The 26,244-nt window shown below is 40.8% G+C and overlaps 1 protein-coding gene across 4 annotated transcripts in view; it reads right to left on the bottom strand.

The window, feature by feature from the left end:
• phkb (phosphorylase kinase, beta) overlaps nt 1-26,244 on the bottom strand; it is a 119,020-nt gene that overhangs the window by 83,944 nt on the left and 8,832 nt on the right. For all 4 annotated transcript variants that reach the window (XM_085767361.1, XM_085767369.1, XM_085767342.1 and 1 more), the window contains 7 exons: nt 22,206-22,344; nt 18,935-19,034; nt 14,990-15,097; nt 14,342-14,422; nt 11,060-11,175; nt 6,025-6,088; nt 2,685-2,780 (listed from right to left, as the gene is read on the bottom strand). In XM_085767361.1, coding sequence (XP_085623487.1) covers nt 2,685-2,780; nt 6,025-6,088; nt 11,060-11,175; nt 14,342-14,422; nt 14,990-15,097; nt 18,935-19,034; nt 22,206-22,344 — 704 coding nt within the window. The remainder of the gene's footprint in view (nt 1-2,684; nt 2,781-6,024; nt 6,089-11,059; nt 11,176-14,341; nt 14,423-14,989; nt 15,098-18,934; nt 19,035-22,205; nt 22,345-26,244) is intronic.

Below are 26,244 nucleotides of genomic sequence, written 5' to 3'. Positions count from 1 at the left end.
AGCAGCCATGGGCAAACTCTTCCACAAAGGGCCGTGTGGCTGCAGGTTTCTGTTCCAACCAAGCAGCAGAACACCAGAATTGATTCATTTCATCAACTGATTTCAGTCTTCAGAGAGTTGATTGGGCAAACTGTGTGCTCTTGGCTGGTTGGAACTAATACCTACAGCCACATAGCCGATTTGTGGAAGCGTTTGCCCATGCCTGCACCAGAGGGTCCAGATCAGCCAAGTTGCAGGTTGTCAAAAATAAAATCTAAACATTCAAACAATCTACAGGTTTCAAGGTGCCATATCTCAATCAGGTCCAAGAAGTGGTGGGTGCCCATCTTTACATGGCCCCTGAACAATGCACTCATAAGCAGCCACCTCTTCTACAGAGATGTTGTAGGAAGGAAGTCTCATAGATGGGTCAGAGACGAAAAAAAAAAGTAAGTCTGAGAGTATGCAGGTTACCTCTATTCTGTGACCCCTAGGTTAAGCAAATTAAGTCAATATTGCACTAAAAATGTACATTTACAATGGTAAAATGAAAAGTACACTAAATCAATGTTGCACTAAAATGCAAATCCAACAACAAAGTTACAATATGCATGTCTTAAATGTTGCACAAAAGTGACAATGGTAATGTTGATATAGGCATCTTTTTGTTTTTGCTTTCAGTTGTTCTACATGTTTTTGATATGTAAAATACAGTAGTCACAATAACATGTGATAAAGCACACAAACATCTAATGTATGCGGGTACTGGTAATAGTAAAAAAACAGCTAAGTTGAAAATGGGCTGGAATATAAGAAATTTGATGGCTATGATGCATTCGTAAAATTTGTATACATATTATCCCGCCGGTCACAATTGTGGCCGACTATAAAACACACTTTTTTTTTTACCTATTTTTCCATGAAAATTTTAAAAAAGAATGACAGCTGGCACATGATTTGGATATTTTCATGTCTGGGAAAAATTTGGGATTAAATGGAATGGAATTAAAAACTAACCATGACCACTGATCATTAGACGTCATAACCTTAAACTGTGTGGAGCTTCTATCTTTATGTTCTACAGAATCATAACTTACGTATAATACACAGGTAGAGATGCTGTCCTATGAAAGTGCAGCTACGTCATTTAAAATAGCGGTCATTAGGAATGAATACTATAATTAGGCCCGACACACCATTATGTCCGGACATCTAATATTCTTATTAGTTTGTTTTACTCTATTAAGCGAAGGAAATTAAAGTTATTAAACTCAGCCTCACTGCAAACAGCTTTTTAAGGTTCATTAATAGACAGAAGGGTTTCCAAAAATAAAAGACTTGCTTTCTGTATTCTGAGTGGAATCTACTGTTCAGATGTTTCTTTCTGACACAGTTACTTTGTGAAACAGCTTAAGGAATATATTTCAACTGGACTCTTTGATGCCACTGTATGTTATAATCTCTTTAATTTGCACAGATCTCTACAGTTCACAGAGGAGCCGACGCCTAACGTCCACTCTCATCCTTGTTAACATCCTCAGCTGCAGCTGAAATAGGATATCAGCTAACAGAACACATTCGGTGCAGGTGCTGCATCGATCAGGAGCTGAATGTTGTGCTCTAATCTTTTCCCAGAGCTTAAGGGTTACAAATATTGTATTGATAACATCTACAATAATCTTCCCATCTTCCTGCAGTGTGTTGGTCTCACCGTCCTCACTGCACTGATTCCTTCCAGCTCTATAATGCCATTCTGGTTGTCTAATTACACTAATTTCCCCAAATGCTGATGGCAGCTATACTGCCTGAAACATTCACGGAAAGCGAGAGAGATGTGATCATTTAAGTGTTTGCAAGTGGTGGAGTGAAGGGAATGTTTTTTTGCTCTCTTCATTCCACTTCTTTTTTTCCCACTTCTACCTTTTTCAGCTTTAGCTCTGCAGCCACTGCTACACTTTCCCCACTTCTTCTCACACTGAGCCAACAATAGCACAGGTATGGTCGGCGTAATGGCAGCTCAGTGGGGAAAACGCATTACTGAAGTACAGATATAAACCGACATATTGACGTTAAGTGCGGGGTCTGTTTGATGCGTGCAATTAACCGTTTAAGATTTTGGCATGTGTGCGGCAGGCTTCTATTTCAGTATTTGATTGCTGGAGATTATGGACACAGATGTTCTTCAGTCAAATAAAAGAAAAAAAGGAGAAAGGTTGCAGGAACATGTGCAGTGGAAGACATATTTCTGCAATAAGATCAGCTTAATAGATCTGAGTCTAAGTTTAACCAAAACTTTAAGACAATTTATTTCATTATGCTCCACTCTGATGAATGACATTTGTAAAGGATAGAGATAAAATAATAATCTCACATTTTAAAGTAGAATCTACAGCGATGCTAGTGTCTCTGTAAAATTGTAGTTTGCCGCAGGGGCAGTCAATATTTAATTCAATGTTTAACATTTAATAATATAATCTACTACGTAAGTAATCTGAGACCCCTCTGTTCGCATGCTAGCATTTCTTAATTAGCAATAAAAACAAGTAAAGTTCAAGGGATTTTTTGACCAATGAACTCATCTCCTTTAGATTTTACATTAGTGCAGCTTTGTTCTACCAACATTGCTGTTTGTGTGGTAAGTAATGGTTTATGCTTTGAGTTTTTCATGGGGTAAATTTAGCAGGTGCAGAGATAGATGGACTCACATGGGAGCGAGACTCTCGGGGCAGTAGGGAGCAGAGGGTTTGTCTGTTCCTGTTGTGGGCGTCCAGATCCACAAATATCACCGACCACGAACATCCCTGCAGAGCAAAACGCACACACAGACATCATCATCCCAGACACCGCTGAACTATTAACCTTTCACAGGTACAACACGAACACAGAATTTCAACAAATGTACATCCGTCCAAAAAATGAACAATGCTGCCCAGCAAATCCTCCTACATTCATCAGAAAAAAACTGACAGTGAAATGGCTAAAATGGCTTAAAGCCCACTTTAAAGCCCCCAACATCACACCTCCACACATCAAAACACACTTTCGCTGTAAAACCAGGCTGATATTTTTGGGTTGCAAATGTTTTTGAAGCACAGTGTGGGAGTGCTTGAACAGGACTTAAGAGTCATCCTATCACTTGAAAATGCCCAATGTACAAAAACAAACTGCTATAATGTAGCCCGCAAGTCCAGTGCACTTGAACACCTCTGGGAAAGAGGGAGAGAGAGAGAGAGAGAGAAGTTTATTCATTTACTTGGTAAAGCAACTGACCAAACCTTCTGTGGTTCTTAAAAGCCTGTCCGGTCCACTTCATCCCTCCGTCGGCAGTGCTTACATAAAACCAACCGAGTCAATCTGACAACCTGCTAAGCAGTTTCTAATGTAAGTCGAATGCATTATGTATGAATATTGCCAGAGTCTATTTTTTCCTCCAAAAACAGGTTCAGCTGGGGCTTTTAGTCAAATCAGCAAGCTTTCTGGTGGCAATTTGCATAGAGCAGTGGATTATTGGGCAGCAGTGTAGGCAGCTGTGTGACATGTCAGTGAAATGACCCTCTACAGGAAACCTCTTCTGGTGTTATAGAGCAGCAGACTGCTGTTGCCTTGGATATGTGGGCTACTCCTTAGACTGTGTTTTCATTAAGTGGGCTAAAAGTTTCTTTTTAATTCAATTAAATTTTAATAATGAGGAACACATACACAAGAACCTCTGACAAATAGCAGAGACGTCCATTTATCAGAAGAGCGCACTTTGATTAGCATCCATTGAGGTAAAATAATGTTGTTGTAATAATCACAAAACAAGGGCATATAAAAAGAAATAGAATCTTACACAGTAGTCCTATGACTGTAATAGTAAAGTATTTTCTTAGTTCAAGATCCCAGTTTATCATGGATTAATACATTCTCTTAGAAACACCCACAAGTTCCCAACTGTGGGTGTTTGTAAATTAATCTGAGGGATTGCAAAATATAAGCATTTCTATAATTCTGTTCAATAAGGGATCCAACACTAAACTACATAAAAAAATGTCACATTGCCACAGACCAAGAGTCGTACCTGGAAGGAAGCCACCTGAAAATAATCTGAAAACTCAAGTGCACTCTGAGGACACACACTTCAACACAAGAGACGAGCTGCAAAGAAAGATGCAAGACAATTTAACTCAAAATGTCTCAACCAATTTGAAGAGAAAGGCATGACAAGATTAAATGTAATTGTCATGGAAGGATTAGAATGACGTGACCTGCGGTCTTTGATAACAAAGGCAAACAACTTCCATTACAAAACAAAACTTTGTTATAAGTATGCATTCTCCTGCTCCTTTCCTGCTTCCTGCTTTGCCCGATTTACCCCTTCCACATACTCTAAGGATTTAGCCTTGGCCCTTCATTATGAAAATGTGACTGTATGAACCGAGTCAATTATAGGCCACCATAATCTATGCCAGAAAGCCATCAGTGTCAATGCTATTATTCTGGTCGACTAATAAAGGCTGAAAATGTATAATTCTCCTTTCAAAGACTCTATAATGATGCATAGTACATCAACTTGACACCACTTTCAATGCAGTGCTATGCATGAATGGAATTCAAAGAGTCATGAATTCAAAAGAAAAGTAAACTCTATTCTGGAAATATATAAACACTCAAATATATATATATAAATATATCGTTGGATTGAGTAAGGTTTGTGTCTGCTTCACTGCATCCCTGCTCTTGACTGGGTGTGAATTAGGTGACAATCTCCAGATAGAAAGTGGAACCTGTTAGGATTTGATTGTCCAGCCGTGTGTACACAGCCCTGTGAATTTAATGACTGGCTTTAAAGTTGAAGGATCCTCCTCTTGGCCAGATCAATTTTATCCACCCAGTTCAATTTGTCACCCTGCAATGCTGCTATCTTTGCATCGGTGGTGTGACTCCAGGGGTGGGAAAATCACGGAAAAAATCAAAACTTCACCAAACCAAAGGCTGCGTGCACCATTCATCTAGGACAAAGGCTAAATGTGACACGCACCCACAAGAGTCTGCAGCCGGCGTAAAATATGATAGCAGAGTTCACAGCGTACTGAGTGTTCCAGTTAAAGGGTTTGGGGGGTAGGGGGTTACATTTGGTGTTGGAAGGATGAGAGTCAGCTGGGAAATCAAGATTGATAGAGATAATTTACAAGCAACTGGATGGCTTGTAGCACTTCCATTCCCACAGAGGGGCAGGAAACTGGATGAGACATAAACACACTCACACTTACAGGAGCCCCCGCACAGCACGGATCATGGAGCAGCCACCTATAGGCCTATAAATTGATTCTTTCAACAAGCCGCGCTCGCTGACAAAATCTATCCCAGGCACGGTTAAATTCCCCATTTTGCAGCTGATCAGGAGAGAAACACAAACAGCGACTTTATTATACAACGATGAGAGTAACGCTTCAAGTTCAGACACAGGAGCCATCACGTGCAGACAAGAAGAGAAAAAAGATAATAAGAGAGGAGGCTCAGAAGGCTTAATTTTCTGATCTATTAGCAGGTGTAATGAATGTCCCTGTGCTTCTCATCCACAGATGCAAGAAAAAAAAGAGACACGTATCTGCTAATGGACAAAATAGAACAAGACATTCAGGAGGGAGACCAGGAACAAACATCAACTGTGGCCATCAATCAAAGTCTGCAGAAACACAAACTATTTGCTGAGCCGGGCACAAATGTGGTGAATGAGTCTGCTGATGGTCAAACGTCCTCTTGGACAAATAGCCTTGTGTTGATGACAGCAACAATAACAACAGTATGCTGATGATGTCTGCTTGTTTAATCAGCTGCTCATAAATTCAGTTACAGGGGCTGTACAGTGCAGAAGATAAACATATCCCACTGATGTATAGAGCTGTAATGGGCATCCGAAGATTTGAATCAGAGACTAGGCCGTCTATCTATAATGTGATATTGCATCATGTGACATGATTAAACAAGAGACAAATGCGTGTGTCTTGGGATTTGTATGAGGAAGAATAAAATGTAGAAGTAGAGGGTGAATTATTCAAATACCTGGTTTCCAAACAGGTTGAATCCATTGATGGCTTCTAGAGCAGCTTTAGCCAGGCCCACAGAGCTGAAAGACATGAGGAAAATAACATCACACACAGTGAACACATTTCACTGACAATGATGCACAAGAGGGCAGAAAAAATAAAATTGTGTGACAGTAAAGGTGGTGTTGTGATGTAGGCAGTGATACAAACTGTAGCCAAGTGTCAATTGTCTAATGACAAAAAAAACTTTCAAAAGCACAAATAATCTCTCTTAAATGGTTGGATGTCAGGATTCAATCAAGCTGAAGCCCCTGTGATTGTGGTCTACTGTAGATAATGCATCTCCTGACAAAAAAAAAAAAAAACTTATACTAAATTTCACACTGGCTGGCTACTGTGATTGCAGTGCAGACTAAATGTGAATCAATTTCACTGTCATTTTGTTTCCCTTTCTACACTGCCCAGATTTCCTTAGAAAAAGGTAGGCAGGGGGGAAAAAAATTGCAGGGAACTGAGCGATGACTTGCAGTAGATCCGCTGACATATCAAAATGTGTTCAATACCATTAGTGAAACCCAAATTGATGCTATAAACACAGAGGATGGCTGGGTAATTCAGCCTAGGAAAGAGCTCTGCTGAAACTACCTCTGTATGAGACAAGCACACACATGAAAATGGCTGGTAGCAGTCTGTAAGGCACCTCACACAGAGATAGAGAGACAGAAAGAGAGGAGAGATGATGATGATGTTTAGTGGTGGTCACTGGGTGTATATGTGTGGGTTGGTTGGAGGGAGAGGCGGGGTTGATAATAACTGATAGGACACAGGAACAATACAGCATCATGATGCAGTAAATTCTGCTTCTGTTGCAGGCAAAGATTCACATGAGAAAACTGTGTTAGTCGACGAGTCAGTTCTAGTAAATGTCTTGACATAACAGCACTGTAGTTTGTATCCCATATTGGTTAACTAGTTTCATATTCTTCTTCATATTTCATACACCTCTGTTGGGCCTCTATTAGTGAACCCCCACACAATGTCTGATCCTGTACTGTTTATAAACTCTGAGAGTGAAAGGCTGCTCAACCTTTTAACACTTTCCTGTGTGTGCCCTCAGCCTGTTTCATAGTATAGTATCTCAATCACTGTTATCACAAGTTTGAAAAAGTAGTGGTGGTCTCTGCCCAACTGCTATGTACTGTAGCCAAGATAGCAACAAACAAAAATTGTCCGTATGGAAGTCCATGCACGAACTGCAATGCAGCGAGCTGTTTGGACCATAACTTCACTGTCTTTATCCGAAATTCCCACAGCTCTCATTATGCTACTTGCTGCAGGCAACTGTTCCCAGTGACAAAAAAAAGGTGAAAAAAAAGTACCGTACACAAGTGTTTGGGACATTCGGCAGCTAAAGAGCCAGATGTTTCCCTCAGGGGTTGGTAAAAAAAACAAAACAAAGCTACGAGACAGTGAATATTTGACATTCATTACTCCAAATATTTCTTGTACAGTGAATCCAACTCATATGGTGTGCACTGTGTTACGCCACAGCCACAGATGCATTTGTATACAGTAGTTCAGTGGTGGAAAAAAGTATAGTATCAAGGACACAATATTTGCACTGCTGAAAATATTCTACATTAAATTTATACCTTTATGGATATTGAACTGCTTTGGTGGCTGTGTCTAACACTTTTTTTTTCTGATGGCCCTGTGCATACTAGCAACCCTCCCAGTTGGATCTTCTAGTGCTGGTCTAATGCAGGTGTGATGTACTGACCATGTATGACTACCTCACACAACCCATTGTGAGAAAAACCTGAAATTAACTCTTGAAATAAAAAAAATAAACATGGTTTAGAGCAGCATTAAAGTTTTAAAACCAAATTTGTAATGGAAAAAAAGTCAATAAGAAAGTCTGGAATATAAATACTGGAATTCAACAGTAATGAAAAACCCAGTGTCTATGACATGCAGTCAGAATAACAGGAATGGTAATATTACGCCATATTCACAGGCTGATAATTCCAGTTTGTTGTGATTTGCTGTGAAATGTCAAAAAATACCATCATGAAATATTCATAAACACAAGTAAATAATCATGTTTTTACATTGTCATCAAACTACATATATCTCATAACAACCTGGAATATTTCAGAATGTCCTGATGCTCATGACATTAGTGATGCTACTTGAAATAAAACAGCTCCAGTCTAGCCGTTTGGCTGAGTGTAGTGATAAACATGAGGCAGAAGCAAATAAAATGAATCATTTGATTTGATATGGACAAATGAATGCACTGCCAAAATGAACACATCCTTTCCTGTTCATTTCCACTGAGCCTTTTTCTGCCCACTGGCACTCTGGGAGTAGAAATGACTGCTCAATTTGATCATTTACACAGATCTTGTTTACATGGAGCCATTCTGAATCTGCCCCTGCCACAGTTCACTATTTGCATACAGCATTTTAATTGGTATTACGCAACAACATGTATAAGCTAGCTCACTAATTGTGGAAATCCGGAGCATGACCACAGGGGGAGGAAAAAGAAGAAGTACAAGACACAGTGCTTCTTCACAACACTGAATTTGTTATCTTTTCTTGGGGATATTTTGGCAAGGTGCTGCCAAGAGCCTTGGATTGTTGGAGAAAGAAAAAAAAACATGCTTCCCACAGATAAGCAATGGTAGAACTTGAGGATCTTTATCGAGAAGCTGAGGGAGGAGAGGAAAGCCCAACCGACCTTGGATGATAAATCAGTTGAAAGCACCTAACAAAAACCCACTGTAGTCTGACTTCACTGGCAACGGACCATGCTGATGTTTTAACATGGTGTCCAAAATCCTTCTTATCATAGCAGTTAACACAAGTGATGCATTTGAATTGAACTTAATAAAGGCTCTGACAGGTATGACTACACTTCATCAGATGTCTGGCTTGAGATCTTACTTTTCTTCTCAATCTAATTTCTTTCTTTCTTTGTAAAAGTTCTAAAAGTATTTCTACAGCCAGAGAGAAGAGGTTTAATAAACACTGAAAAAAACACACACAAGTTAGTGTGTTAATACCACAACAAAACACAACAAATGAACTACAGTCCCAAATCTAACGTATTTTATTTTTACAAGATTTATTATCCATATGAATATATGCTTGAAACAACAACAACTCAAAATTTAACTTGGGTGCCTCCATTTCTCTTGATAATCTTTAAGATATTTCTACAGCTTAATTTCCTCTAGTAACCCACCTGTGGCCAACTCCACTGATTGGACATGAATTAGAAAGGCACACGCCTGAGTATATGAACTGCAGAGCTCAGAGACAGGACTGTGTCAAGGCACAGATTTGGGGAAAGCTTAAAAAAACATTCTGCAGCACTGAAGGAACCCGAGAGCACAGTGGCAAATGGAGAAAGTGTGGAATAACCAGGACACTGTCTAGATCTGACCACACTAACTGATCAGGGGAGAACAGCCATGGCAAGAGTGGTGACCAAGAACCTGATGGTCACTCTGGTTTAGCCACAGAGATCCTGTGGAGATGGAATAAACTTCCAGAAGGACCACTCCATCAGTCTGGGCTTCGTGACAGAGTGGCCTCTCCTCAGTGAAAGACACAAGGAAGCTGTTTAGAGTTTAGCAGAAAAGCCCCAAACTGAAAAACATGATCTGACTGAAATGTTTACTCTGGCTTCAGCTCTAAGCATGGTGTCTGGAGGCAACCAGGCATTGTATTATTTGCCCAACACCATCCCAACAGTGAAGCATGATGGTGGCAGCATCACGCTGTGGGTGTGAGATTGCTGAGCAAAGTACAGAGATTCCTTTCTGGGACCTCAAACTGGGCTGAAGATTCACTTTCCAACAGTGATGCTATGCTCACAGCCAAGACAAACCCTTTACTTCACTTGGCTTAGAATACCTCTGAAAGTCACAGTGTGGCCCAGCCAGAGCCTTGACTTGAACCCAATCTGCAGCGACGTGAAAATGGAAAAAGGCCACCTACTTCCAGTGTCCATACAACCTGACAAACTGGAGCATGAATGGCAAAAAAAAATCCCCCAAATACAGATCTTCAAAGCTTGTTGCATCTTACCCTACGAGACTCAAGGCTGCAATCACAGCCAAAAGGTGCTTCAGCTAAGTACGGAGTAAAAGGCCCTGAAACATACTTATGTCGATGTGATATTTTGCTTCCTCCTTTTCGAAACATTTTCAATAACCTAAGTGTAGATATATGAAGGAAACAATGAACTGAAACAATTTTACCACAAGGTTGCAACAAATAAAAACTGGAAAGGGAAAAGTGAAGCAATCTGAATGCATCTAATAACATTATAATGGTATTCATCTCTGGGTCATTCATACCTTCTGTAACCTCTTTATCCAGCTTTCTTCTACCAATCTCTCCCTGACCTCCTTTAGTTGAATTGACTATTATATTATTATATGACTGCCATTTCACACAGACTGAATACGGTTGAAGAGACGTTGACTTCTCTCTCATTACCTTTGGCACTGATTGTTTTTCTCTGTTTATTTTTTAAAAAACAGTTTAAACGTCCTTGTTATCAAACACACACACACACATAATCTGTACAGACATGGGCAACAGAATTCATGAGAGGCCATCACACAGCAGTGAAATTTACAGCATCACTTGTGACAGCGTAATCTATAAAGCTCTGTGTAGATATGCTGGAAATTTGTTTTTTTTAAATAATTTATTTAGAGCACGTTACCCAGCAGCACTTAGGAGCAAATAAAACTCATTTCTGTCAAACTCTCTGTATGTATCTACAGACATCACAGGATAGATTGGGGTTTGGTGAGCTATGCTGGCAACAGCAGTTACAGAAAACATTGGTAAAATGTTGTGCACTTTATAGATATGTGACTAACATAGGGGTAATAAGGTGTAAAGTGTTCCTTTAGAGGGAGGCTGGATATCGGAATTTGGCAATAAATATCAATTATATGAACACAAATATGTACACTTATTTCTGGACATTTTTCATCTGTGGTGCTGAGCAGCTATTGACTGACCTGGAATGCAGCTCAGTGCTGCCGTTGTTGTATTTGCTGCCTCGCTCCCACATGCCGTAGTCAGGCACCCTGTAGGCTCTCTCCACACAGAACACCAGGTTCTGGATGAAGGAAACCTGCACACAGAAAACACACGTCATACACAAGAAGGCAAGGCCGCTGGGAACGGATGCATCCACGGACAACTGCCTACACACAAATACATACACATACACATCATCGATCCAGGGCTACAGGCAACAAACAAGTTTACACACCGACACATAATTCAGGCCGCAGTCACACATACACTCACACACATACTGTACATGCAGATACAATAAAGAATGACCTTAAATATTGATCTGGGTTCATGTGTGATACTCTCCCTCTCATTACAAAGGTTAGTAAAGTGGACAAGATAGCTGATTCCTCATCAGTGCTGAAGGTCGAACTCGCCCTGCATCCACAGACAAGGTCTAGTTTAGTAGTGAAGTGAGGTATATGTGACGCCATAGCTTCACTGCCATGTCAAGCAGACTGAATGAACGCATATCACAACTTCCATTTATAGCAGCATTTTAATTACCAGTACATCACCCTTTCATTACAGCCTCTAAGAACTCATCAGCAGGGTCCCTGATTTAATCACCCCACCACCACCCCCCACAACCACCACGAAAAAAGAGGGGAAAAAAGCTGGGCTCATAATTTTCAAGTCGTGATTAGCAGAGTTAGGGAGTTTCTCATATCTATCATCTAACCCACAGCATGCTGCGCTGAAAACTCTGCAAGAGACATGTCAAAATCAATAGGCACATCCTGAAAAAACTAAAAGGGAGAGACATAAAATGTGTGATGACTTAAAGGCCTTGAATCATTAAAAAGACTTGAAAGTAGAAGTGCATGTGTGTGTCTTCTTGACTGATGGGAGATTTAATCTAAAATGACAAAGCAGGGGGGAGAGAAAGAGAAAGATGAGAGGGGGAGAGGGAGATTTGAAGAAGCAGATAGGAACCTGTGTCAGGACTTAAATAGGCCAGTCTGTGAAGGAGAGCAGGGAAAGAGGGAGCAAAGCAGCAGAGAGAAAGGTGTTTGCTTGTTCTTTCGCTCTTATTTGGGATTTTATGAGAGGAGTGATTAACGAGGGGAACTTTTTAGTATCTTAATGGTATCTTAATGAATGTGACTGCCCACCGGCCAAACGAGCCTCTCAGTCTCTGCTAGACAACCATCCCTGCCACTACTTTTTTTTTTTACCAAGTTTGAGGCCATGAGCACATTTACAGAAGCGTACTACATTTTTCGCCTTTACAAATTTGCCAGCAGCACTCTATGAAAAAACCAAATGCATACTCCTGAATTGTGTGGAAAAAAAGAGAGACACAGACTGAGATATACACAAGCTAATGAGATGCTCCATTTCATGCTGCATGAAACTGAAAATGGCATCTGTAAGGAGGTCGATAGAGCATCTTCTCAGAGGACGTGCAGCAGCCTTTCTATACCACCTCATGGTAAGAAAAAAAAAAATACTGCAATGCAGCTTCCAGCTCAGTCAAGTAAACGCCAATGGACTTCACAAGCAGTGGCAGCGAACAACAAACTAATAAATGCTGCTGTAATAATGTGATTAGTCCAAATGAAAAGCATTTCAAACGACGTTCGGCTGAGAACACAAATCACTAGTCCTTTTGCTCAGTAAATGTGATGTTTGTTAATACGGGGAGGGGGTGGGCTGAGGGGGTGGGGGGTAGCAGACCTCTTCAGTTTGAATTACACAACCTAATAAGTGCTGTTTAAACATGCAAATTAAGGCTGCTGCACAAACAAGGCTGCCCTCATAAAAGAGTATCATTGTCAGTTTCTTTGCAATCAGGAGAAAGAAATGGAGAAAAATGAGAGGGTGGCTCTGTAAGCAAAGTGAAAACTGTATGTACTAATTGGGGCTTGTTACTTTCTTAGTATAAGACCGATCTAGTGAACAAATGGATTCCTTTACAGCACAAACTTCATTCCTCTGTGGCGGTAAGTAAAGCTGTGATTGAGCAAGACTATAAAAACTAACAGAATTAATGAGGTTCAAACTGCTCCTGAAGGCCACATTATAAACAGGGCAGTGTGTAAACTTAACAGCCACATCTCCTTGTTGTTGTTTTAAGAGCCAAACATAAAGGAGACAAAAACTGTCAGCAGACAGATACATTCAAATTCCGATGAAAGAAGCTCGTCCTCAGTTATGGTCTGAATGAAGTTGGCATGCCGCCGAATAAGACGTTATCGGTTCGATTCCCAGGAGGACATTTAAGCCCCACAATGAAATCATCTCAACGTGTCCCTGTTGAAAGCCAATGGAGCGTTTTAGCAAAAATATAAATGTGAGTCAGGCTATAAATGTGAGATACTGCCCCCTGATCCTGAATTTGTGTCGGCTCCTGTACATCTGTGGGGGATTTAAGGTGCGTCTAACTGCCCGTTGAAACCACTGTGTCTGACTTTATAACATCAACTTGGATCCTCAGAGGATACTATCACATAATTTGTCATTTTAATAACAGTAGGTCTGCAATTTATCCTAGAGCAAACAAAAGGAACTTCACAGTGTCTTATGGTGACAAATTTAGAATTTGGACCTGCCAGTGAGACTGAAAGAAAAGGGCGATTCAAAAAACTGACTAACGTGACACTAAACAGAAGGTTGATTCGATCCCTGGCTCCTCCAGGCTACATATCGGACAAGAGACTGAACCCCAAGTTGCCCCTGATGAATGTGGTATGGGAAAGAACTTTGAAATGTGGGAAAATGTGAGAAAAGTGAGTGCATTTCATATATGTTTCACACAAAAAGAACCGTTATCCACATAATAGTCGAGACATGTCAGTCTGCACAGAAGTGGTTGACACACAGACAGACACATGTTTTTCCCTCTGCCAAACCACCTTCATGGCTATACCTGAACATGCTTTCAAGTGACCTCATGCACTAAAAAGTAATGTCATGCCCTGTTTATTCTACAGGATTTCAACTGGTTTCATTCATTTAAAACATCTCTTAACATTCAGTATAAAGCACACCTACACAATAAAATGTATGCAGTGAATGTGATATTGTCAGTAATGGAAAAGCAGCATGCTGTACAGGAGGCAATATTCTGCATGGGGAAATGTGCATTATCCTCAGAAGGAGTCTGATTGCTGCTGGTGGATACGCCAGAAAATATCAGACCAATAGAGGGGGAGAGGTTGTAAATCCCTTGTGCTGAGGATCGATCACCTCGGCAGTCATTTTAGTGTGTTGTTTACCTCATCAGTGTTGTAAATGATCTGCAGGCCAGAGCAGATCATCTCCACCAGGTACAGCAGGAACAGAGAAACAGCATCGATCTGCAGCAGCGGCAGCGGGAGGAGAAGAGTGGACGAGATATAATTAAGAAAATGACTGTCATTTGCACACTCTGCGATATTTGTCAATACAGCTGTCTTTGGTTTCCTACATGCTTTATGCTGCCTGTTAGGTCTTTGGCACTGAATCGCTGTCATCAATAATGCATTTTATTTCATGGTAAAGTTGATGGAGGTGAAATAACAGCCAAGAAATAAATGGATAAACAGTAAGTGCTTGGAGGATTTTTACATTTTTCACAGGCAAATAAGCTTGTGGTTTGATTTTTCTATCTTCCTGCCTTGATGTATTGACCATCTCTCGCTTTATATGGAGTCCCTTTTCACACATTACACACCACATTGACCTCTGTCCATACCATTGACAGAACAATGTTGAGTGTCAAATGTATGTAATGCACTTTTGAGAACAAGTCAATTTACACCTGTACATGCAGCGAGGACGAGATGAGACATACGTACAGATTGTGTTCATGTGTGTGTGCGTAAAAGTGATTCTTATTTTAACATTTATTGGCTGTAACTTCACGCCTCTGTGCACTGGCTGACCTGCAGGTGGTGGTAGTCGCTGTAGGAGAGAATCTCGTCCCCAGTATCAACATTGAACACTGAGTGCAGACACTTGGAAGGGCTGGGGTCCTGTTTAAACTGCTCCACCTGGTACAGAGACACACAGACAGAGGGACGGATGAAAGAGAGCAGTGAGGTGGAAGCAACAACCAACAGAGTCACGACTCAGCGTGCCACGGTTGGAAGCCTCGAACACATTAAAAGAACATAGTTGGAACGGTTGTTTATTTAGTTAATGTATGGTAATGAAGCATCAAAATCTCTGCTGTAACATCCGTCACGCTGCATTGGCTGTACAGTGATACCAAGGCACCTCTCCACCTCCCCCACTCCACTCTTTAACACACTACTGTGGACGTTTTTTTTTTCTTTTTTGCCCTCAGAGAGTCCCTATACAGTTGTGAAGTGTAATTACCTTTCACAGGAGCGTCATAAATAAAAGTCGCAAATTGAGCCCCACTTACAGACAGTGATACACATGCATTCATTGACATTCATTGACAAGTGGAGGCCCACCTAATAATATATTTGCTGTAAATTAGTTTTGCAGCTCGCATACACTAACAGTCAGTTAAGCTACGTAGTTAGCTAACCAGTTTTGCATTTTGATTCAGCAATGTTTACATTTATTACGTGTATAATAGTGTCATGAGCACTGTTTAGAGTCTTATTTGTGTTTACACATTGTTCTAGTTGCAGTTTTACAGTAAATTGTGAATTTTCATTAAATATTCAAGACAGGTTAAGCCTTGTGTTTATCAGATGACTTCCCACTGTTGGCTAACTGTCTACTTTTCAACAATGTCAACACAACCATGTTCAGGGCTCCATGAATCCATCCACTCCAGCAACACACGCCGTATATAACATGTTGTTTCTAACATGGGGTAAACAGCAACACACAACGGCACGTCTGTCCTCTGAACAACAACCCAGGCGGATAAACAGCATAACGCAGTCTGCTGTGAAGCAGATAAGGGTCAGATGTGGGGCAAACAAACACATAAAAGAACACCCATCAACAATATGTTAGTTGTTTTGTGTTCAGCGTTTTCATGGTGACTTTGTGTGTGTTTGCTGCATTGCTTCCACTACACACCAAATCACAGCTAGGGCGCCAGCTCCGTCGCGCAGAGTTATAAATAATTGGCCCTTTGTCCCATTTTTACCTCGTTTGTTTCTCTTCTCCCCACCTGCTCTCACTGCTCTCTCCACTGTCGAGCCCCCCCAACTGCTGTCTCCATTTCTCTCTCCGAACTCCCAATCTCTCTTTACCTCTCCTCTCCCTGTACTTTCTATTATTCTCCCTCGTTTTTCTCTGTTGCCCCTCATGCTCTTGGTGTCTTGATCTCTTTTCTCAGATTCGGCCCCTTTTTCCTCTCTTTCTTTCCCCTGGCACACTCTCTCTGTCCACCTTAGGCTCTCTCTCTCTCTCTCTCTCTTGCTTAGGTCATAGTGGAGACCCTCTGTCCCAGTTTTACTAAAACTGCTCCATTTCCTGCCATCCCACAGCAGCTAAAGTGTGTGTGTGTGTGTGTGTGTGTGTGTGTGTGTGTGTGTGTGTGTGTGTGTGTGTGTGTGTAACAGAGAGGAAGATGGAGAGGAAGAGAGCTACCTCTAACAATAGGTGCTGCTGATTATGATTCTATAAAGTCTACATTTGTATAGAGGTTTCTTTGATTGTCACTCTGGCAGAGTGTCAGGATATTCTGAGAGGCCCCACAGCTTGCTTATTGTTTAAAGTGCTGCAATGCGCCACTTTGAGCTTCAAATTAGTAAAAGGCCTGTTCTGCTCCATGAAGGAATAGGTCATCATTATACATGACCACCCTCATGCATTAATTTTACGTCTGTAGCACAAAACTCTCCTGGACCAATTATCAGGATATTACTGGACATACTGTAGTCGAGTTTACAGCATTAGTTCAGAGAGCAATAGGGCTTCTGCCCACTTTTTATACTAAAGCAAAGGTAAGAACCCTGTGTTTTCATATGATTAAACCAACTAGTGCCAGGTTGGAAAATCTTCTTGCATGAGCCTGCACCTCAAACAGGAACATTTGTTCAACAAATGACATTTGTATTATTGCATTATGACAAACAAATATGGATTTTTTTTCCCTCAATCAACTTGTGAGTGATGTGGCTGTAAACACTCACTATTTTTATTACAAGCATTGTTTTTGGAAAAGTACAGTAATGCCACTTGAAAGAGGTTAAGTAAAAGCAATAGGCACAGTATGTACAGTAAGAGTCAAACAAAAAAATTATTGTTAGTCAAGTTGTATTAAAATGTAATATCTAAGAGACAGTGTTGTTGCATGAGGAATAACTTATGCTTTACCTTTCAATGCACAATCAGTCTACCTACACAAATGGTAGAGGTAAAAGGAAAACATTTTCACTTCATGAAATAATAGTGTTGACCGAATGCATTCTTGTCTTAGATGGCTGAAGGTTATTCATAGGTTAATATCCAGCAGTTTATTGTTATTTATTCAAAACATTATTCACAGCAAGTATCCTACAGCTCTTTCTAATCAGCTTGGTTATAATGCTGATGTTCACCACCAGAGCTTCAACTCAAGGTCTACTTGCTTTACCACAACCAAGAACTAATTCAATGAAAAGCAATGTTGTATATAGAGCCATTTTGTTATGGAACACTCTTCCTGTAAATATTAGGAATATTCCAAGTAAAAAAGCATTTAAGAAGCATGTAAAGTCGGGGCGGCGTTTAGCTCACCGCCCCATGTTGAGGCTCAGTCCTCGGTACAGGCGGCCCCGGTTCGAGTCCCGCGTAGGACGGCCCTTTCCTGCATGTCATTCCCCCACTCTCTACCTCCCCATTTCCTGTCTCTCTCTCGACTGCACTATCGATTAAAGGCAATAAAAGCCCAAAAAATATACTTAAAAAAAAAAAAAAAAAGAAACATGTAAAGTCACTTTTCAGACTGAAGAGTTAGTCTTTTATGTTACCATTTGAGAACTTTCTTTCTCTTTCCTTTTTTTCCCTTTCTTTTTATTGTAACTGGATCTGTGTATTGCTGTTTTATTTTGAACTTTTTGAAAGGGACCCCAGGAAGACTAGCCTGGCGTTTGTGCGTCGGCTAATGAGGATTCTCAATAAACAATAAAACAATAAACAATGAAATTCAATAACTCTGGAGGATATTTCCTTGGTTCCTTATAGACCATAATATAGGTTGACAGTGGGCCCCAGCTGCTGTGTTTGAACTGTGATATTTGCCCAGCAGTGGCCCCGTGTCACGTCTCCATTAAAAATGCCATGTTCTCTGTAAGTGTTGGAGACGGGGCCGTAATGAGCGCTGCTCTGTGTAATTAACTGTGTAAACGCAGCTTTGTAATTAAGACACCGAAAAGCTCTCCCCTAAATTAGGTCGTCAAGGTCGAAGCAAGATGAAACAAAATGGCTTTCAAAGGCGCACACTCTACACATGCACGTACACATAGGCACAGCTGGCTGCTCTATTAAAAGATGTTGTTCATGCGGAATATAAAAAAAAAGAAAGAAAACAGACTGGAACAGACATATCTGGTTCCACTTTGAGCACGCATAATGTGTGTTTTGCCACTTTTCATTCACAACCTGCTCATGCACATGCATCAGGTTTCCTGCAGACGTGCCGTGAAATTTCCCCCTTAGGAGCAAAAGTCTTTGGCAATTAACAGATTGCTGGTTATTAAGCGCTTAGGACCAAAGCAACCCGCTCCCATTGTCATCTGTTATGATATGAAGGAGGGACCAGATGTGTCCAGCGCTCCGGCTCTGAGAGGCTTTGATAAATAGCAGCTCAGGAATGCACCTTTGATCTGTAATACAGTGTGTAATTGCATGGTGCTTTTATGCAAACATGCAGTGTGAAAGCTGAGGAGCTGAGTGGAGCCTGGCTACAAACCTACCTTATCAGCCTGTCTCATGTAGCAGTAGAGGATCCCTCTCATACACTTGATGGCGGAGTGCTCCAATTCATGCGTGCGCCCCATGTCATCATCGATGCGTCTGCATAGCAGAGAAAAGAGGGAGAATGCATGAGGGAAGGCACACACAGGGCTTTTTAAGAGAGCAATTGCCAGCTGGGTCTTATTTTAGTTTTCGTAATATCTTCTGAAGGTGTTCTTAAAGTAAACTTTCAGCCAAAATGTTTTGATTTTGGCTGTGATTATGCAAAAACGCAAGTAGAGCAGGTCAAAAATAAATTGTACTTGTTTATTTATTTAAAGTGAACATTCTGGGTAATAATTTTGCAATCTGCAAAGAAATTTCTGTAAAGCTGTATTGCAGTAGCAGGAAAGAAGGAAGTCAAGTGCATTTGGTAGTTTGTCAGAAAAAAAGTTTCTTATACAGAGACAGTGAGTGCTGGAGTGATTGTTAATTCCTTGGAACTGAGATAAAAGTTTGAAATAATGACATTGATTTCAGGTCACATCACTCCGCCCTAAGACAGAGGTCATCCTAATAATGACTTGGAGGGAAGCCAGGCCACGGAGCTGAGGCTTGTTTAAAGTTCAGAAGTACACAGTGCATTAATCACACTGTCTTTCTGCTGTGACCCTCCACCTCAGGACTGATCATAGGCAGAGGGTGTAGCATATTTTCATTTACCAATCTCCTGTCACAACAAACATCTTGCAGCATGAGCACCAACCGAGAGGTTGTAACAACATATCCTGCTACATTTACTTAATGATAGTATGATGTATTTGTATTTTTTTGTAATTAAAGAATACTATGTGACTGGATAATGTTGTGTATGAAAGATATTATGTTTATTAAGAAGTTCATGGCAAATCCAACTGCCAGTCTAGTCACTGACTCTCTCATACACACACACTCAAACGCACACACACAGCAGCTGGGCGTGAAGTAAGTAATGGCACTAGCCAAGCCTGTCAGATGAGAATAATCTTAATTAAATCCCAGTGACAATTCTAATAGGAGGAAGCCATGACTGATGACTGGGATCTGCCGCTGGTCACATCACTGCGGTACACTCTATTTTTACCCCTCTTTCTCCCTGTCTTCCCCCTCCATCTCATTTCTTCTCTCTCTCTTATCTCTACATTCGCTTGATCTCCCCTCTGCCCACCTTACTCCCCCCTCATATCTTCTCCTTCAGTTTATCTCCCTCTCTCCCTTTCCCTCATGTGTCCTGCTCCCCTTGCCCACTCTGACTCCATCTTTCACTGTTCCCACATCTTTCTCTCCATCCACTCCCTCCCTGTCTATCTCCGTCCTATTAGAGGCTCACTTTGCGAAAGTGCTCTTTTTCCTAGAAACTAATCACTGTGGAATACAGGCATCAAGAGCAGGCTCAGTTGTTAAAGGAGTTTAGGGCCTTCTGACTGTTTTCAGAGAAATCCTTAAGTGTTCTCCTTGAACCAATAATTGAGATGTGTAAAAAGCACAGCCTTCAAATCAGAGAGAAGCAGATTAAAGATCTGGTTCAGTAAGTGTGAGACAGAAGAGACGCTAACGGAAACAAAAGTTGAAGAGGAAGGGGGCAGAACGCTGTGAAACAACTTCGAATTCTTGGTCTGTTTGGCACATAATGCTCTAGGAACACACTGTGAGTGATCTGTTTGTCCATTTTAGTTTTTCTTTCACATCATTTTTGCTTTGCTGTGGTGGGAAAATGGAATAAATTCAAGCCTTATTTCACAGTAGTCTCTCTCTCAACTGGTGTGAAAAAATATCCAAATCTGTGCTGCAGATCATTTTGTACAAATGCCATCGTTTTATCACCCTGACAGGGCCATGCATCAGCAAAGGTAACTGAAATTTGCTCTGTCTGCACACAAGATTTCATGTCATTTAAGGTTCACTTGCATATTCTCATGCATGCAAATGACAGAATTATTGTAAAAGTAATACAAGATTAAATGGTTGGCTTATCGTTTTTAATGTAAAAATAGTAAAATCCCTAGTTGTCATGAGTTTCTCTTATGTAATTGATTATGTTATTAAAGGGATAGTTCAACATTTTGGCAAATTGGCCCATTGCCATGATTCCTATAATTTTAGGAGTAGGTTTGTTACCTTAAAGCAGAAGTAAGCGGAATATTTGTGTTAATATAAGTCTTACATAGTTATATCTTCCGACGGCAATCACTTACATAGAGTGTTTGGTCCGAAACACGGGTTTGTCAGTCACTCTGCTCTGCTGTAAGCCGAGGAGAAAACTTCTTGTATACTTCCTTGTATCCTACAAGCTTTATCCAATGAGGAGAGAGAACGGCATGAAGGGCTGTGTGTGCAGCCAAGGGATGTGCGTGAATGTGGTGATGTAGGGACGAGGACCAATAGATCCATGACGAGGGCGGGGGCTGCTAACTCCATCAGCTGACAAGAAGATAGCCAAAACGACCGGATCGCTTACTTCTGCTTTAAATTGTCAGTGTTTGCTATTCTTAGAACGGCGGAGCAGAGTCGCGAGCTGCTCAGAGCTACGCTACGGAGGCTCATGGAATTTCTTGGTTTCCTTCATCAAACTCATCAAATACATATCTTCTGTCTGTGCTCCTATTCATTACAACACAACCACTGTGCAATATGTGTATTTGTGTTTAGCAGCCAGACCTGGATGACATCAGTATAAGCCAATGTTACCAGCTCTGTCCTGCTCCTGAGTTTACACTCCACTAAGCCCAGCCAAATTCATTATCATGAACCAACACACTGGTTAGTTTGTCATAAATGATCTTTGTCTGGAGCATGAAGCTGTGGGCAAAGTTTTAATACAATATTATGTATAAGACAATATTACAGTATAGGTGGTGGTGGCTCACGGCAAGAGACCCGGAGTTCTGGATTCAATAATGGTCATGTTCTTCTCTAAATTTGCTGTAGATGCAAATGTGAGCATGAATGCTTGTTTGTCTCTGTATGTCAGCTCTGTGATAAAGTAGCTTGCCTTGACTCAGTTGGGATTTGCTAGGTGCCAGCTAGCAAACTGCAAATGAGCAGTAAAATAAATCTGTTGGCGTATCAGTTACTGTACTACATCAAAAAGGTAGATACCAGTCCCAGTTTCCATTGATAACTATCAAAAATGAACTGCCACCTACATCATGAGCTTAATCTAAAAAGGTGCATTCAATTGTACGCACATGAAGATAATCTTGCACAGTGTGTCATTTGTCTGTGTGTGTGCATGTACAGTAGTGCACTAACCGGTAGGCCACAGCCAGAGCCCATGCACTGGCAGCACAGTAGAGGCAGTCCCGGACCTTGGCTTCTTTGCAGCCGGAACATGTTTTGACTGGAAACAGGCCTGTGGTGGGACTCTGGTAATCCAGAAGTGTTGTTTTGACTAGAAAGAGAGAGAAAGAAGAGATAGAAAGAAGAGAGACAGAGAGGAAGTTGTGACTCAACAGTTCTTGCAAAAATGACAATGACAACCACATTAGATGAAACACCAGTTAAGAAAGCAGCTGTAATACACAAGTCAGAAAGAACTGCTCCATTAGCCTTTTACAAAACAACTGAAGTGGCTGTACTCTTGACAGCGAGCTCAGAGTGATGCTGAGATCTAGGCTCAGTTCCTCAGGCTCAGACTCAACCTTCAGAAGCTTCTACAAAAAACCCTGCTTTCATTGGTTTTATGTTATTATATATCTCCTGTTCTCTTAAAGCACCAAGGCAAGTTATGTATATGGGTGTCGTCAGTCTTGTTTTTTTACAGCATATACTGTACATCCACCCCTAACCCCCCAAAACACACACATCACTTGGATTTAGTTTATCTATTTTTAAATATACATAGAAAGCACTATCATTCCAGTCACAGTTAAGTCAATTTCTTCCAGATGCCTTTTTGATCCAGTTTTGAAATGTGCCAAATAAACTGTGCACAGTTTTCTGTGTGCATGTTTTATGTGTCAGCTGCATGGGCATAGAAACAGTGCCAGAGTCAGACGAGTCAGATGAGAATCATGCAGCATTTGGCTACCAGTATGTACTCTCTCCTTTTATCAAGAGTACATTTGAAAAGAAAGGAATATAATATTTATTGTGCTCCTCAAGCATGGTTACAGCTCTCTTCTCCTGCTGGCGCTGCCTGACCTGTGACCTCCCTCAGGCTGTGCAGCTGCTGCCACTGCCTCATCCTCTCCTCCGGGTTCTTCTTATGAATATTCAGGTTCAAATAAATTAAAGTGAGACAAATTTAATTGTGTTCACACACCATATAAACACAGATATTTGGCAGACAATTCTTTTTTGATGAAAGTAAGATAATTAGTATACTAAATTCACTTTTAGCAGAGCTCTTGCAGGATGTGTTGTGCCGACACCGACAGCACGCACAAGGCTTGTGTGAGTGACACAACATAACTGTGACAGCAGATGGATGCCTGTTCAAACAGAGCAAAGTTTGAGCTGTGGGATTATGGAATATTATGGAGAGTGTGGCAGCAACAGTGACGAAAAGTTATTATTCCTCTGGGAATGTCACATGAAGTATGATGACATTGTTTAGCTTCAGAACATTTGATTGTGCTGTGCAGTCTGGCCCTGACTCAGTATGTGTGGATGTCAGTGACTTCCACTCCAGCTCCAGAGGTGCTCTGTGACTGACTTTGGTCTCTGACCTCCCTCTCAGGGACTTTATTATTCCTACATATATTACATATACTTAGAATATGCATAACATTGAATGACCTGCAGTGTTTGCAGCAGAGGTTAAGAAATCACCCCATGAAAACTTCATGTGATATTGGCAAATAGTTTGTTAATATGAAAAACACTAATTTTCAACTGCTTAATACATGCCTCTGTGCACTTTATACAGACATTCATTGTCCCCAGTGGAAGAAACCTATACAGTGAATGTACACTTAAGTGACAGGGTCACTCAAAGAAAACTAGGTTGAATTTCTCCCTGATACTTACCCTTTTTTTGAAAGGCGTATTCATTTTAATTATACAGTACAAGTCAAGGAAGACCACAATATTTGGCATGTCTTGGAGTAGAATAGCAGGCCAGTGACAGGACAAGCTTTTCTTCAAAAAGAAAATACGTATGTCTGGATTTATTGGATGTTCACATGTTAAGAGGTAGAAACATAATTATTTAATTTTAAAATGCCACTTTATGTGTGTTTTAAAACAACTTAAATTGGAGGGCATCAATCTGTGTAGTGATCTATCTCATCGTCGAGGCCATTCAAAATCTAACTGGAGAAACCATAGAGACTAACCCTTTTAGAAAAAAAACTCCACAACGATGATGGCACATGAGCTTTATGGCCACTAGTCTTTTTCGTAATTTAGCTGTTGACACACTTCCTCTTCTTTTTTAAAATGTACAGTTGATACTAATAGCAAAAACTATTGTTTAAATTGTTGGTTTTGAAAATTGATAACAATGATGAAATATTTTCCCAATTCCAAACTGCCCAATACTTGTTTGGTGATAGGTCAAAAAACATTTGTACGTATATATATTTAAATATTTTTAGGATATTTAAAAAAATAAACAGGCTGCATAAACGACTATGTTGGAATATGAAGCTGGTCCTTTAAAGGCAAAAAAATGTTTTCGAAACAACAGTTATATATAACATGAAGCTCTGTTTGCAATGACATTTTTTGACCTGAAAATCACCAGATCAATGCCTGCTGGGATGTCAGTGCAACAGCAAAATAAACTCGACTCCCCACAGTGCCAGCAGCTACTGTGGAGAGAAAGTAACAACACCTATATATTATTTTGGTGTTGCCAGATTGTCTGGGAAGGTCTACTGTAGATAACGACAAAGGTCACGTCTGTGGAAATAAGGAAGACATTTTTCAGCAGAGGTTGTGACCACGACAATCTTCCTGTACTGGAGGGACCGATGAAGATAAACTAAGATGGTTTGAGTTCAGCAGAGTTCATGCTCAGCATCAGTTACTGAGGACAGAACAACGGATGAAAGCTCTTAATGCGAACAGATCGCAGCCCTCCAATAATATATGCTGAAATATTACATACTCAAACAGAAGGCCCCCGGGAAAGTAATCTATCTAATTCACACACACACACACACGCACATTCACATGCACACTCGTATCCTTCTCTCCTGCAGAGGTCCCCTCACTGATGACTAATATGTCTGGAGGGATCACTTCATTTTTCATCAGAACATTATGCCGGAGCAAATGAAGGAGACATCCATTCTGCACTGTTGTTTGTTACGGAGCAAAATAGAGACGGGGAGAAAGAGAGTGATGGAAAGAGAGATGGATGAACGCAGAGATGAAGGAAGGGGAGATGTGTGTATGACAGAGAGAAAAGGATGTAGCCTGTGCGTTCATGGATGAGTGAAAAGAGTCAAAGGATTGGTGGAGAAGAAACAGGGTGGGGATGTCAAGTCAGTTTGTGTAAGTGAGTTTGTCTACCTGTGTGTGCATGTTTGTGTGTGTGTGTGTGTGTGTGTGTGTGTATATTGGTCAATTGGTGGGCAGAATATTAACAAACCTCTCAGGTAGCTCACCTCCAAGTGTCACACTAATGAGGTGCACAGTCACACACACACACACACACACACACACACACACACACACACACACACACACACACACACACACACACACACACACACACACACACACAACACACACACACACACACACACACACACACACACACACACACACACACACACACACACACACACACACACACACACGTATCTGAGCTACTAGTCTCAGAACATTAAACTGGCTCATACCATAGGTAACTATTTTAAAAGATTTATCAGAATATTAAGTAGCCTACAAGAAAAGACAAATACAAACACAAGTGCATCCCTGATTAGACACACACACAAACATGCACACACAAGACAGATAGAGACAGAGGGAGAGAGAGAGAGAGAGAGAGAGAGAGAGAGAGAGAGAGAGAGAGAGAGAGAGAGAATTCCCCTTCATCTGGATTGCTCTCATATGTTAACCAGTAATAGGACAGCACCATTGGGTATAGGCTAATTTTGACTGTGGCAGAAAGATGTACTGGTCATAGCGCACACTGGTTCATCTCAATGTGCTGTCTGTCTTGTTTGCCACAACACTGTGGGAACTGGGGCAAAAAATTAATGATCTATTCCAAAGAGCCAAATGTGTCACGATGTAGGACCTGCTTATTTTTAAATCTTTAATTTAGCTGTCAATGATAATAAATATTGACTAAATTTAAACCATCAGCATGAGCAGAGGGGATCATGATCAC

Source organism: Trachurus japonicus, chromosome 3 (assembly GCF_045865225.1).
Source record: "Trachurus japonicus isolate A0001 chromosome 3, Traja_1.0".
NCBI lineage: Eukaryota > Metazoa > Chordata > Actinopteri > Carangiformes > Carangidae > Trachurus > Trachurus japonicus.
Note: the sequence above shows the minus strand (reverse complement) of the source record. Positions and strands in the feature narration are given on the sequence as shown.